This window comes from Doryrhamphus excisus, linkage group LG15 (genome assembly GCF_037039965.1).
Source record: "Doryrhamphus excisus strain RoL-2023G ecotype Guam linkage group LG15, RoL_Dexc_Guam_v1.1, whole genome shotgun sequence".
Taxonomy (NCBI): Eukaryota; Metazoa; Chordata; class Actinopteri; order Syngnathiformes; family Syngnathidae; genus Doryrhamphus; species Doryrhamphus excisus.
In genome coordinates this window covers 2434675-2447276 of record NC_136371.1, presented here as the reverse complement: position 1 = coordinate 2447276, position 12602 = coordinate 2434675, and the positions used below count along the sequence as shown (strand labels likewise).

Here is a 12602-nt window from a genome sequence, read left to right as displayed (position 1 = left end):
ATCAATATAATAAACAGTCTACATGTCAATCATGTGATCATCTTGTTAAATTATCTTTTTGCGCCTTTTGAAGACCAAGATTTTTCTTAAAGTGCTTTGTGTTTGATAGCTATTGCCTCGGCTACAGCAATACATACGCAATCAGGTCAAATTTACAACATTTCCTCCGGTCTGTTGTAGCAAGCAATGCAAAACTTTACAAATGAATATTATTTCTTTAAATGGTAAATCTTCATCTGAAAAAAGTAGATATTTCATAATATGAAACTAGCTGATGGCCTGACTTTTCGGAATGATCTCATCTTGATCATGCCGACACTGCATATTCTAAAACAAACAAACGCTAGTCACACAAAAATATTCACTTATTAGTGACTAACATTCACAGTAATTTTCCCCCTGAGGTAAATACACAGTGCAACAATTCCACACCAAAGTAGAAGACCCTTTCTCCATCTCACCATGTCGGTACCTGCTGCCAAGTTCAAGTGCTTCCTTGCTAGATTCGAGTCCTCGTGTTGGGTCTACTGAAACTGACCCTTGGCTGCTGACTGATGACCATCATGCTTTGGCGGTAACTGACTGGGATCTTCTGCAAAGGGAACGGCTGAAGGGGAGGGGGGAAACAAGCAGGGTTTGATTGTGAATCTAATCCTTGAGAGGATCTCTAAAAATACACAAAATGCAGTTTTTAAATGAAACTTTATGATTCAAGAAGAAAAAAAAATCCAAACCCACATGACCCTTTGTGAAAAGTAACGCCGCATTTCATTAAAAGAACATCACACCAACAGTAAAACATGGTGGTGGTAGTGTGAAGGGCTGGGGGTGTTTTGCTGCTTCAGGACCTGGAAGATTAAGAATAAAACCACCAATTCTGCTAGCTACAAAAAAAGGAGAAGGAGAATGCCCGGCCATCTGTTTGTGACCTCAAGCTGGAACCAACTTGGGTTCTGCAGCAGGATAACGATGTAAAACACACCAGGCAGGCCCCCCCGGAATGGCTGAGAAAAATACTTTGGAGTGGCCTAGTTAAAATCCTGACCTAAAACCTATTGAGATGTTGTGGCATGACCCTAAAAAGGTGGCTGGAAAACCATCCGATGAGGCTGAATTCCAACAATTCTGCAAAGATTCCTACACAGTGCTTGTAAGAGTGTGGCCCAACCCATCAGTTTTTAACACAGGGTCATGTAGCTTCCATTTTTTTCTCCGTTAATAATAAATAGTTTAATTTAAAAACTGCATTTTGTGTTCAGTTGTGTTGTCATTGACTAATATTGAAATTTATTTAATGATCTGAAACATTTAAGTGAGACAAATCTGCCAAAAAAATGAGACATCAGGAAAAGGGTGAATACATTTTCAAATCACTGTAAATCAGGGGTCTCAAAGACACGGCCCGCTGGCCAAATGTGGCCCGCAGGACACTAGTTTGAGGCCCCCGCCTTGATATGAAAGTTTAATGTTAGTGCGGCCCGCGCAAGTTTGATGTGGATGCTGTATGGTATCATGTACCCAGAAAAAAATATTACGTTTCATTAATGTTCATGTTAAAGGTTAAATAACTGTTAATAGTTATCCTCCTTATCCGTGTGGAAGTGGTAAGTTTTTGGCAATTTAAGTTTAAAGGAAATAACTTGAAGGCTACTGTTTAGGTCGCTAGCTCTCTAGTTTGCAAGTTAGCATGTGTCTCAAGACCCTGCAGTTGCGCAATATGTTGTAAATAAAAAGAGTATAAATGTGACTATAGTCGTGTATTGTCATGTCTACAGGGCTCTAATAATGCTTTGTTAATTTTAATCTGAAAAAAATAATTTGTCTACCCACCAACTATATGTGGTTTCTTAAGTTTTTATTATTATTATATTTATTTATTTATTACTGATTGATTGATTTTCTTTATTCTTAATTTGTTTATTTATTTTTCATCTTATTTTGTGCAGAAAATAAAAAGTAAGATATTCGAGAACAGTGGAATGTTTTATCAGAGCTTTCAATAATACAGTGGAAGTTGCAAGATATCATCTCTAAAATGAGCTATTTATGCTATCATCACTATATCTGTCCAAAAAAAATGTATCTTTAATTGTATCGGGCATTAAAGTTAACAAATAAAGTGTCTGACAGGGGAAGCTGGTTATGATCATCAGAATTGAGAGCATAACTTGACATACACTACTCTGTGTTGCAAACACTAATCAGACTGAATGGAGGACAATGTTGTTTCCTTTGCGAAACATGTAAACAACTCACGATTCTGAAACTGTTGCGCTGTGTATCTTGTTAGCAGGATTCCAAAACCTTCAATGAGGGCAAGCAAAACCCCTCCCATCATGGCAGAACCCATCATGGTTAAAGGTCCACCTGGACAAAAACAAATACAAACTCCATTAAATGGCACCAAATAACTGAATATGGTCACACAAACAGGGCTGGCAGTGTCAATGGTAAGGTCAACTTGTCTGTGACCTATTTGAGTTTTATCTCACTGCGTGCAGCCAGTATGGCCCCTGTCATAGCACCACTACTTATAGAGTTCCACGGATCCTCTTTTCCTCTGAGGCGAACTAAACCACAGTCAATTGTGGAGAACATGCCTCCCCATACTGCAAAGCTGCCTGCAAAATTAATCAGGGAGAAAAAAAACAAACAATCAGTACGATGGACAACTCAGTCTTGTGTGAGCTTATAAGACTTTCTCACCTCCGATCTGTGGAGCTCTTATCCTCACTGCTTTTCCACTACCCTTCAGCCTGTGTGCAACACCCTGAAATTTGACAGTATTGTCTTTCTTGACATAAAAAATACAAAGTGAAGGGGGAAAGCATTAGGAGATGTACTCACAGCCGGGGCATTTCGAAAGCCCTTGATAGCCTGGAACACCCCTCCTCCAATTGCACCCATGGTGAAGGCACCCCCGCAGTCATCCACTATCCTCCAGGGGCTAACATGAGCAACAATAAACAACAGGATAATTGCATTCGAATGGTATATAACCTTTATTATTGATGACTGACAATGGTATGCTCCGGATTTGCTTTATATACTGATATTATCAATGTCCCACTGTGGGACAAATTGAGGATCTTGGAACATAAGGGTCAACACATTCGTTATTAAAAGCGTGAACTTTAAATTATGTCAAACAAAAGTCAAACTCAACAGCTATCAAATCCTATCAGATAATGTCATGTATATTAGCTTCAATCTAATGGCTAACCTTTATTCAGATATCAATTTACCGGCACAATAAACGAATTGTATGTTAGCAAAGTTGCCAACCGGTAGCTTGCGTGAGCGCTCACCGACCACAGTTTGAGCTTTTAATTTGCCAATCTCTTAACTAACTGAGCTCACCAACAGACTGGCTGTCCTCTGTGTTAATTATAGGACAGCTTCGATAAAAACACAGAACAGCAAAACGCGTAATAATTGACTGAATGGTTTAACATACAGATATCAAAGTACTCTCTTACCAAGGTTCACGAGCGTATTCCTCCATATTTGTTGTTGCCAATAAATATGTGACGTCACTGGCATTATCATCTCGCCCTCTGCCGCGCGATCTTCCTCATTATTTCGACTGCATTCAGGGGCGATTTGGCATGCCGCTTTGAAGATGCCATCTAGTGGTCTGGAGTATATAGCAATCATTCAAACTAGGGTCTAAAATAATACTTTAATGTTATATATGGTAATTTATATTGAATTGGAAACAAATTAACTTTGTTTAATTTGTGTGTGCGTGTCTTTTAAAGGGGGTTTTAAAATAACTAGAAAGTTATGCCTCATGGAGCGATTGAAAGGCTACTACGTCATCAATGTGCGCAGCCTGTACCGCTGCATCGTATCCGAAATTTCTGCACCAAAGAGGCGATTATCTTAATAAGGTGAAACTTCTTTATTATCTTTCATATCATTTTTGGTATTACAAATATTCACGCATTGTTTGGTGGGACTTTCAGCTACCAGCTTGAGGAGAGCTTCGACGTGAGCCCTCTGCCATTGTTGAATTCGTGTTTACCTCTGTTGTAGTACTGTTAAACAGAATTTTCAGTTTAGTAGGTTGCCTAATTGTTACTGTTTTCTTATTTGTTAAATTTGACAAATTAATCTGCAGTCAAAATGTGAGAACACAAATAGCTGAGATGAAATTAGTTCCGTTCACACACTTGTTTTAAATACTTGCCATTTGGCGCACAATGTTATGATTATTGTTTGTTTTTTGGACTTTTGATCAAACTATAACACTACCGGATGTGTCAAATAACACTTTAGTGAAATAACGTAAACGTCTAAATTGTTAACATGCATAAATGTTTGCTCCCTGTTGCAGAATGCCTCTTCCTCCGGCATTACTGGCCCGCTTGGCCAAGAGAGGGATTGTGAAACCGTCAGAGCAAGGTTGGGAGGGGAGAAAAACCCCCAGAAACGTCCCAGCCTGAGTTCAGTTTTTTTAATTCTTGTGCCATATGACATTTTTTTTCCTCCAGGGGCAGATGAAGAGATTATTGCTGAAGATTATGATGACAACAATGTAGATTATGAAGCCACCAGGATAGAAAATCTGCCACCCAACTGGTATAAAGTCTTTGACCCTGCTTGGTACGTGTACTTGATTCCAGCAATACACTGACATTGTTGACGTTTGATCATTTTTCCCTTCACAAAAATGTTACTTTTAGGATTTAAAAGTGGATAAACGGGTTAGGCAAGACATCTTTAACTGTCAGACAGTGGACTATGGTTCAATTGCAGTCATATTTTTTCAGTCATTTTACAATAACAAATTGCAGGTGTAAATACACATTCTCTCTGTTCTCTGTAGTGGTCTTCCTTATTACTGGAATGTGGAGACAGATTTGGTAGCCTGGCTATCCCCAAATGACCCATCTGCTCAGATAACAAAAGCTGCAAAGAAACAAAAAGGTCAGGAAAAAAAACCATTTAAGGTTTTGGGAGTTCTTTTTCTTACCAATGTCTTGAATGGATGTTCAGCTGAGGGAGATGACAGAGGCGAGCGTCAATTTGAGAAGTCCGATAGAGAGCGGGACAGAGACAGAGAGCGATACAGAGACAGAGACCGGGAGAGGGACCGAGATCGCGAGAGGGACGATAGAAGGGACCGAGACAGAAGGAAGCAAAGGCGAGAAGACACAGCACCTTATAATAAGGGCAAAAGAGGTAAAGATTTTCCAGGTTTTCTTTATTTTTTTAAGTGCCTGTTCTCTTTGCTTGCCTCTTACCCGTCCGTCTTCTATGCAATTCCAGGCAGAAAAGACGATGAACTGGATCCAATGGATCCAAGTGCATATTCTGATGCTCCAAAGTACAGTATCCCATGAATTCTTGCTCCTGTTGTCTCCAAGTGAATGTAATCCCAGTTGACCATAAATTTTCTCTTTTTACAGGGGCTCATGGTCAAGTGGTCTTCCCAAACGTAACGAAGCCAAGACAGGAGCCGACACCACAGCGGCTGGGCCTCTGTTCCAGCAGCGACCGTACCCCAGTCCAGGAGCTGTACTGCGGGCTAATGCTGCCAATCAAATTCCTAAAGAGTAACATCAACTCCCGGCTGTACTTGGATGTCATTTTACTTTACTGGTAACTCATAAGTTCATAAGAACATTTGTACTAAGCTCAAATTGTATCTGACCTTGCAATACCACTTTGTTCCTAAGAAGAGGGGCTAGTTGGTGTGGAATATGATGTGCTTGGATTAGAAACTAGACAAATATGTAAATATGTTTTCATATGATGTAAAGGAGTAGATACCTTGTCACTAGGATCATCATAGACATGGTTTGCTAATAAATTCAAAAAGAACTTTGTGAATGAGTGTTTTCAAACCAATTGGTTGACCAACTGATGACATTATTTTCATTCAGTGCAACCACAAAGGAGAATGGACAACAATTCAGAACAACAATTGAGGACTTATTATAGAAAGGCTGATTATTTTCTTGTAATGTATGCATGATTTTATTACAAACATTACAAAACAATATATTTTGGCATTGAAATAAAACACTTCAAGTGGGATAAAAACTTACTTAAATTCAGCAGTGGTCTGCTGCGCCCAAATAGTGACAAATGCAGTCATAATCCAAAGTAAACACTTTCTTTTCGTATCTTTCAAGCTGAACCATTGCTTTGCACTTGTTCTTGTCCCGCTGCAGAATACGACCCACCTGTACACACATTTAGATATGAAGTTGAGGAACTGCATCACTAAAACACATTCAAATGGGTGGAAAATGAAGATGAGTCCTTGCTCACCTGTCCTCGGTGTTCACCAAGTACAACCATTATGGCATCATAATCTCCTTTTGGGACAATAGTTTCCAGCTTGTTTTGCTCCACATCTGTTGCGGGACAAAAACATGCATTTAAATACACTAAGTAAAAGTTAACATTAACTATCAGTAAACTATCACCAATTTTTTCCAAACCAGCCTGTCCAGCATCATTTTAATATATATACATTAATGTATACTGTACTCCAGGGGTGGGCTAATATTTTGACTCGTGGGCCACATTGAGTAAACAAAATTGTCCGGGGGGCCAGAACAAATATTTAACAAACACACACTATTTTATGCTTATCATTTTTGTTGAATTATTTATCTAATTTTATCTGTAAAAGTGTTATACTATCAGCTGTATGTTTTAATGTCCCATTTTTCAAGAGCATTTAAACATCAGACCACATCAAACTATGTAATTTAATTTTACAGTTTTGTTGTTTTTTTTTACTAAAGAAGACATCTGACTTGCAAGTTGTGTTGCCATTTTTATGTTAAAAGTTGAAATACTTAGAAAGCAACTGGCGGGCCGGATTCAAACGCTAGGTGGGCCGCATGTGGCCCCCGGGCCGTAGTTTGCCCACCCCTGCTGTACTCCAAATAGTATGACTAGTTGAAAAATTACAATAATTTACATGTTGCATTGTTGGATATTAAAGTGGTTCCAAGTAGAGCTTCAAAATATTTTGAGTTTAAAATTGATTGCAAACGGCCATTATAGGAATATAGGCTGTTCATCAGCTGATCCAAAAATTTGGATTCAATGTAAATTTCTGTCATGTATTCACACTTTACCCTGGGGGGGCTGATTGTGTAATACAAAATACAAAGAAATACTATACGTTGACATATGCGCTCACCGTCTAACAGTCTTCCGTCTTCGGTTCGACAAATGCACGTATACGGGGTCAAGACATCCTCCACGCGCATCTGGAAGAAAATGATTGTACATGTCGATGATCATGTCGTAGTAGTGGTTACTGGTCAGTAATGTAGAATGGGGAAGTCTGAACAAAAATATAAAACTTTTGGTTGAAGACAGCTGGGTTAGGTTCCAGCGACCCTCGTGATGATAATGGTAGAAAATGAATGAATGGTTATGATTCAAACATTCTAGAACTGAAGTCAAAGACGTACATTTTACACAAAAGGCCTATTTCTCACACATCAGTCTAAATGCGTGTTAGTGAGCATTTCCCCTTTGCGGAGTTAATCCATACACCTCATCGGTGTGTTGCAGACGCTGATTCGACAGCAGGATTATTGAACAGGTGTCAATGCTATCTTGGAGGTAAAGGTCTGGTTCGGTGATTGTGAGGCCGGTTGGCTGTACTACCAAATTCTCTAAAATGAACATTCAGAGACCCAGCTGTGCAATAATAATGCGGTCTATAATGAGCACTTTGATCAGCCACACCTGCGAGGTGGATGGATGGAAGTGCTCAGCAACACAGATCAGACATATTTGTGAACAATGTTTGTTAGAAACAGGCCTTTTGTGTACATAAAAAAAAATCCCATCTTTGAGTACAACTCCTGAAAGATGGGAGCGTTGCATCTTAGTGTGAAACTCGAGCTGATCATTTCATATTCATACCTTTGAGTTGTAGTACCGACCACCTTTGAAAGCTTTGTCTATAAAACGAACTTTCAAGTCTCGCTGTAGCCAAGAGGGCGGGGCCTTAGCCGGCTTTGCTTCTTTCTCTGGAGGCTTCTCACTGGACAAACATCAAATATGCTTCGTTAAAAGAGGAAGAGAAAACAATGTTGTGTATGCTTTCAAGGCCTCATACCGGTCTTTACTTGATTCTCTGTGTTTCCTTTTCCTGTTATCTTTGTCTCCGTCTCTCTCTGAACGTGAAACGTGAAACTTATGTTTCACGTTGTCTATGTGTCGCCGTTCTTTTTCCTCCTGTTGGCGTCGCTCGTTGTCCTCTTTTACCTTCTGTTTATGTGCTCTACTCAGACGACCTGTTGGACAACCGTTACCATACCGTGTCAGTTGGATATTACAGGTCAGGGCTCTACATTAAAAACAAAAATGACTTGCCCATGGGGAATCCTTAAGGTGAGAACTACTTGCCCCAAATAAAATGAAAAGACCGCCATAATGATATCATCTCATTTTTGTGGCGTCACATGAGAATCTCAAATAAAGATGAAATGATTATCATTTCTTGTGGTTGTTTTCCTACATAGATCATGACGTTGCATTGTGCACCACAATGAAACATTATTGAATAGACACATTTGTGTATTAGTAAAGTGTAATCCAGAAAAAAAATGCTCAATGGTCAAACAATAATTTGTGAAGCAAAAGGTGAGAAAAATCCACAGAGAAATGGAAGCGCTAGATTTTGTAGCTTGTGCAAAATCAGCCCTTATTGGTATTCGGATCTAATCGGTGGTGTTTCATTGTGACCACTTCAAATTGTCACAGCAATGTGATTCACTCACCTGTGCCATCATTTGATTTGCTGCCGCTAATAAAATACTTGTTTAGGAGGCACTGGTTCATCACTCTTTGCTGTTTTCCTTCACAAGTTGTTGAAGAATTAGACCGTGTTGGATTGGTTGATCGCAAACAAGAACGGGTGTGGACCGCGGTCTAAATAAACGATTCTGATTGGTCCACTTCAAGATTTGCAAGGATTGGTTTGCAAATTACTACCGGAATTACCGACGGGAATATCACTGATTGAATTTACTTGCCCGAATTTTGTTTTAACTTGCCCCGGGCCATCGGTACATGGTTATTGTCGAGCCCTGCAGGTGTTGTATTTTTATACAATTGACGCTTGTTAATAAAACTGACCACCATATAGTAATAAATAGTTTAATTATTATTAGAAATACCCGATGATGTAGCTGGTAAGTTGCTCCATCATTTGACGTTAAAAGTAAAATAGCTAAACGTTTTTATCGCTGCACCATCTAACCAAAATCCTAAATTTTCCCACTTACTTAGGTCTTTGCTGTATCTGTCATATTCCTTTTGTCTAACCAGTTTAACAGCATACTGGTGGACGGACACCACATCACCGCCGATGGCCATCTTCACCAAAACACGGGCATTGTCTGTGTCCAAAGCTTCGATCTGCGGCAAAGTTAACCAGAGGGCAGAAAAGGTCAAAATGGGTTTTTGTGTGGCTTCTTCCTTCGTTTTCAGCTCTCATAATCAACATGGAAGCAAACACTCCTTTACCTTGCCATAACGCTCTTTATGTGCCCCTGACTCCACCAGCACGCAACCTCCACGACCTAACACGAGCGGCTCCTCTTCCTCCTTGTCCCGCTCCTCACCCGGTTTGGGTGGACGCCGAGTTTTTCTGGGCTCCAGATCCTGTATTGCTGAGCGATCCGCGCCGAGACCCAAACCTATGACCCGGGGCTTGTATTCATATGGCTTCACATCTCTATCACAGGAAAAGTGTAAAAACACACATTCATTACTGTTGGATACAACAAGATGGGACAGCATTGTTATCATAATTCAACCCCCCGCCCCCGCCACACACACATGGGTGGTGACATATGTCACCTGTAGTCATTAATTTTTGTGTTTTCATTTTCAACGTTGATTATTGAGTCTCTGTCCAGCCAATCATGATTAATTTTATGCTTGTGTACGTCATTGTGCACACGCTGGTTTGTGAATTGCGATGCGACCCCAGAAAGATGAAAATCTTTACATTTCAATCCTGTTACCCAGATAACAACAAATCGGCGGGAGTTTTATTGACAGACCAATGAGCAGACAGGATGTTCGATTCGCTCAGGTAAACATACTAGCTAAGTTTACATTAATTTACACAGATATTTATGTAAATGTACCTTCAATATTAGCAAGATCCACTATTAGTATTCAATCAACTCCATTTTTTTCTCCTCTGAACTACATTGACACACTGAAATTCCGTCCAAATCTGGTACATTTATACACATACACAAGTATAAGGTAATGTAACCATATGGTGATTTCTTTAGAACCGTAACAATAATGATCATCATTGCAGTACATTTATGGATTTCTTAATCGATTCATTATTGCAGCCCTATAGTAGAGTACTGCAGTATATGTGACATTCAGACTCCTGAATGGATGAGCTTAAACACACCACTACTCCGACTCATTCTCCATGACTGCACTACCCCCTCACTTAACATTACGACCCCTTTTAAGCACTGGATGTTAATTTTTCTAGTAAATTTTACAGAAGACACCATTAATTTAACTTCCAATTAAGGTACGTCAGAACCAGACAGATGATTACTTACTGTTTAAAGGTGCGCCCTATGCCTTCGCCTTTTTTCCAGCCCATCCCCTTCAGCATAGCGAGTCCGTAGCCTTCGACAGGAACTTTCTTGTAATCATCTTCTGTAGACTGTAATATATGCACAGACAAACTACTGTAAAAGTCAGCATTCAATTAAATTGAAGTGCACTTATTGCTCGATCAACTGATTAAATTATGCACCAACCAGCCACAAAATTAGGTACACCTGTCCAATCCAATTAACCAGACAGGTATTCACTTGACAATAACGTGTTGTGAATGTTAATGTGTTGGGTAAAACTATTAGAAATGCCTCTTACTGCAGTGTGATACTGCAAAGTATGACAATAAGAGCAATACTGTCTTTTCACCTGGCATATTTGATCTGATTTTTCAATGCATTGCTATTTTTTTTAAACATACTGTACTTACAGGTTCAGGCCGTAGTTCCACATTTATATGGTCCCCATCCTCAAAGCCATCAGGCACCTTGTTCTGTGCCAACAACGGAATGGTGATGTGAAGAGTAGCCTCCGACTGCATCTCTTCAAGCTTCCTCCTTGAATCTACAAAATAGTAAACATAATGTAGTGACATGATCACTTCCGCATGAGGTAGCATGTAATGTTAAAGTACACACACACACACACACACACACACACACACACACACACACACCTTCAATAAGCTCTTTGACAGCCTGAGCCTCGACTGAGTTATTCGTTTCACTTGAGTCTTGGGTCTTGTCTCCGCTTCCATGGCCATTTAATTGAATCGGTTCGGTTCTGTTTCCACTTTCATCGTCCTGGTGGTCTTCTTGGTAAGGTAGGCGCCAGCGGTTCTTCAGGATCAGAGGGATGATGCGTTCCTTTGGCGCTTCAGATGGTTTTGTGCTATATATAACAGAGAAATTAGCAAGGCATGCGTTACCGCTGTTTTTCAACCAACACATTAGATTTTACACGTACTGACTAGAAACAACACATTAATACTAAATGAGAATTGACGTAAAATCCACGTTGACGCGAGTAGTACTCAAACAAAAACATGGTTAGCATTAGCACACGAAGGCTACCTCTGTAATTCATTTCTGGATATCCCGGTCAAGTAATCTTTCTCTTCGTCCTGAGTATCGACGTCGCCAGTCGAAGGTTTAAACTTGCTTAACGTTTTGGCAAAACCAAAAGAAACTGAGGTGGTCTTCTTCTCTCCTCGGACCTCAGAAGATGAGGGGGAACGCGTATCATCTCCGTACGACGCCATTGTTGTCTGGTGACGTCAGAAAAGAGAACTGCATCATGGTAGTTGTAGTTTTCTGTAGTTTCTTAAACTAGCACAGTTCACCTCTCATGGTTAACCATTCAACTATTTCAATTTATGAAATTCAAGTTGAAGGACTAATTTTGAACAATGAATAAGCCCACGTGTATTAAAAATTAAAAGATCGGTTTATTTTAAATAGTATGTGATGCTTTAATTTAATTTAATTTAATTTATTTTGTTTTTTGCAGAGACAGTGCATATTAGTGAAATAAAATGAATAAACATGTTACGTTGCCCCAGTGGCCATCAATCTTTTGAGATAAACAAACAAAAAATAAGTACTGTATATGAAATCAGAGAAAAATTGGAGATTAAGGACATGGAAATAAAATAACATATTTAAAAATAGTTATAATTTGTCCACACCATTACTGATGAACATTCAGCACACAATCGCACACACATATACTGCATATTAGTAACTTTAAAATAGTCTAAATATACCAATATTTATTGGCTACGTTCTTTAAGTAATTACAGTGAATAAATAAAAGTGTTTTTATGCTAATCATGTTCCTCAGTATTGTTCGTAATTCAGTTGTTTTCGCCTTTAATTGTTTGTGTTGGGAGTGATGCTGCTGCAGGTGGGCTAGTGCACGAGACAAAAGGGGCGGTGCTTTTAACTCCTTATTCCCTCCCTTCCGCCCCTCAACTTCCCTTTGACCTTCTTATTTGCCTTGTCTTTGTGTTTTTT

General features: G+C 39.4%; 3 protein-coding genes across 4 annotated transcripts; 1 reads left to right on the top strand and 2 right to left on the bottom strand.

Moving 5' to 3' along the window:
- Positions 1-249: 249 nt before the first annotated feature.
- timm17b (translocase of inner mitochondrial membrane 17 homolog B (yeast)) lies at positions 250-3620 on the bottom strand. The gene is made up of 6 exons (XM_058051018.2): positions 3480-3620; positions 2848-2947; positions 2707-2770; positions 2493-2621; positions 2257-2367; positions 250-607 (listed from the first exon to the last, which is right to left on the bottom strand). Exons 1-6 carry the CDS (start codon positions 3503-3505, stop codon positions 525-527), a joined length of 513 nt encoding a protein of 170 aa, XP_057907001.1. The 5' UTR covers positions 3506-3620; the 3' UTR covers positions 250-524.
- Positions 3621-3742: 122 nt separating this feature from the next.
- pqbp1 (polyglutamine binding protein 1) lies at positions 3743-5848 on the top strand. 2 transcript variants are annotated; one of them, XM_058051010.2, is made up of 7 exons: positions 3769-3893; positions 4340-4407; positions 4497-4608; positions 4832-4932; positions 5002-5187; positions 5275-5332; positions 5415-5845. In XM_058051010.2, the coding sequence occupies exons 1-7, from the start codon at positions 3787-3789 to the stop codon at positions 5563-5565; spliced, it is 783 nt and encodes a 260-aa protein (XP_057906993.2). In that variant the 5' UTR covers positions 3769-3786; the 3' UTR covers positions 5566-5845. The 2 variants fall into 2 exon arrangements, with proteins under 2 accessions (XP_078652799.1, XP_057906993.2); XM_078796673.1 differs by having other exon boundaries at positions 3743-3893; positions 4832-5187; positions 5415-5848.
- Positions 5849-5965: 117 nt separating this feature from the next.
- Positions 5966-11886, bottom strand: gpkow (G patch domain and KOW motifs). Its single transcript, XM_058051001.2, has 11 exons — positions 11661-11886; positions 11264-11478; positions 11018-11151; positions 10587-10693; positions 9514-9724; positions 9273-9405; positions 8102-8279; positions 7906-8026; positions 7169-7238; positions 6283-6368; positions 5966-6194 (listed from the first exon to the last, which is right to left on the bottom strand). The coding sequence occupies exons 1-11, from the start codon at positions 11846-11848 to the stop codon at positions 6063-6065; spliced, it is 1575 nt and encodes a 524-aa protein (XP_057906984.2). The 5' UTR covers positions 11849-11886; the 3' UTR covers positions 5966-6062.
- Positions 11887-12602: the final 716 nt, after the last annotated feature.

Bases quoted from the DNA above. Each gene is read 5' to 3' on its own strand.
- timm17b (XM_058051018.2), bottom strand. From the start codon at position 3,505: ATGGAGGAATACGCTCGTGAACCTTG. The intron at 2,948-3,479 runs GTAAGAGAGTAC...TGCTCATGTTAG, and splicing joins GAATACGCTCGTGAACCTTG to CCCCTGGAGGATAGTGGATG. The intron at 608-2,256 runs GTGAGTTGTTTA...CCTCCCCTTCAG, and splicing joins AGCGCAACAGTTTCAGAATC to CCGTTCCCTTTGCAGAAGAT.
- pqbp1 (XM_078796673.1), top strand. From the start codon at position 3,787: ATGCCTCATGGAGCGATTGAAAGGCTACTACGTCATCAATGTGCGCAG. The intron at 4,609-4,831 runs GTACGTGTACTT...TGTTCTCTGTAG, and splicing joins AAAGTCTTTGACCCTGCTTG to TGGTCTTCCTTATTACTGGA. The intron at 5,188-5,274 runs GTAAAGATTTTC...ATGCAATTCCAG, and splicing joins TTATAATAAGGGCAAAAGAG to GCAGAAAAGACGATGAACTG.
- gpkow (XM_058051001.2), bottom strand. From the start codon at position 11,848: ATGGCGTCGTACGGAGATGATACGCGTTCCCCCTCATCTTCTGAGGTC. The intron at 11,152-11,263 runs GTGTGTGTGTGT...ACTATTTTGTAG, and splicing joins TGTCAAAGAGCTTATTGAAG to ATTCAAGGAGGAAGCTTGAA. The intron at 9,725-10,586 runs GTAAGTAATCAT...TTCCTGTGATAG, and splicing joins ATAGGGCGCACCTTTAAACA to AGATGTGAAGCCATATGAAT.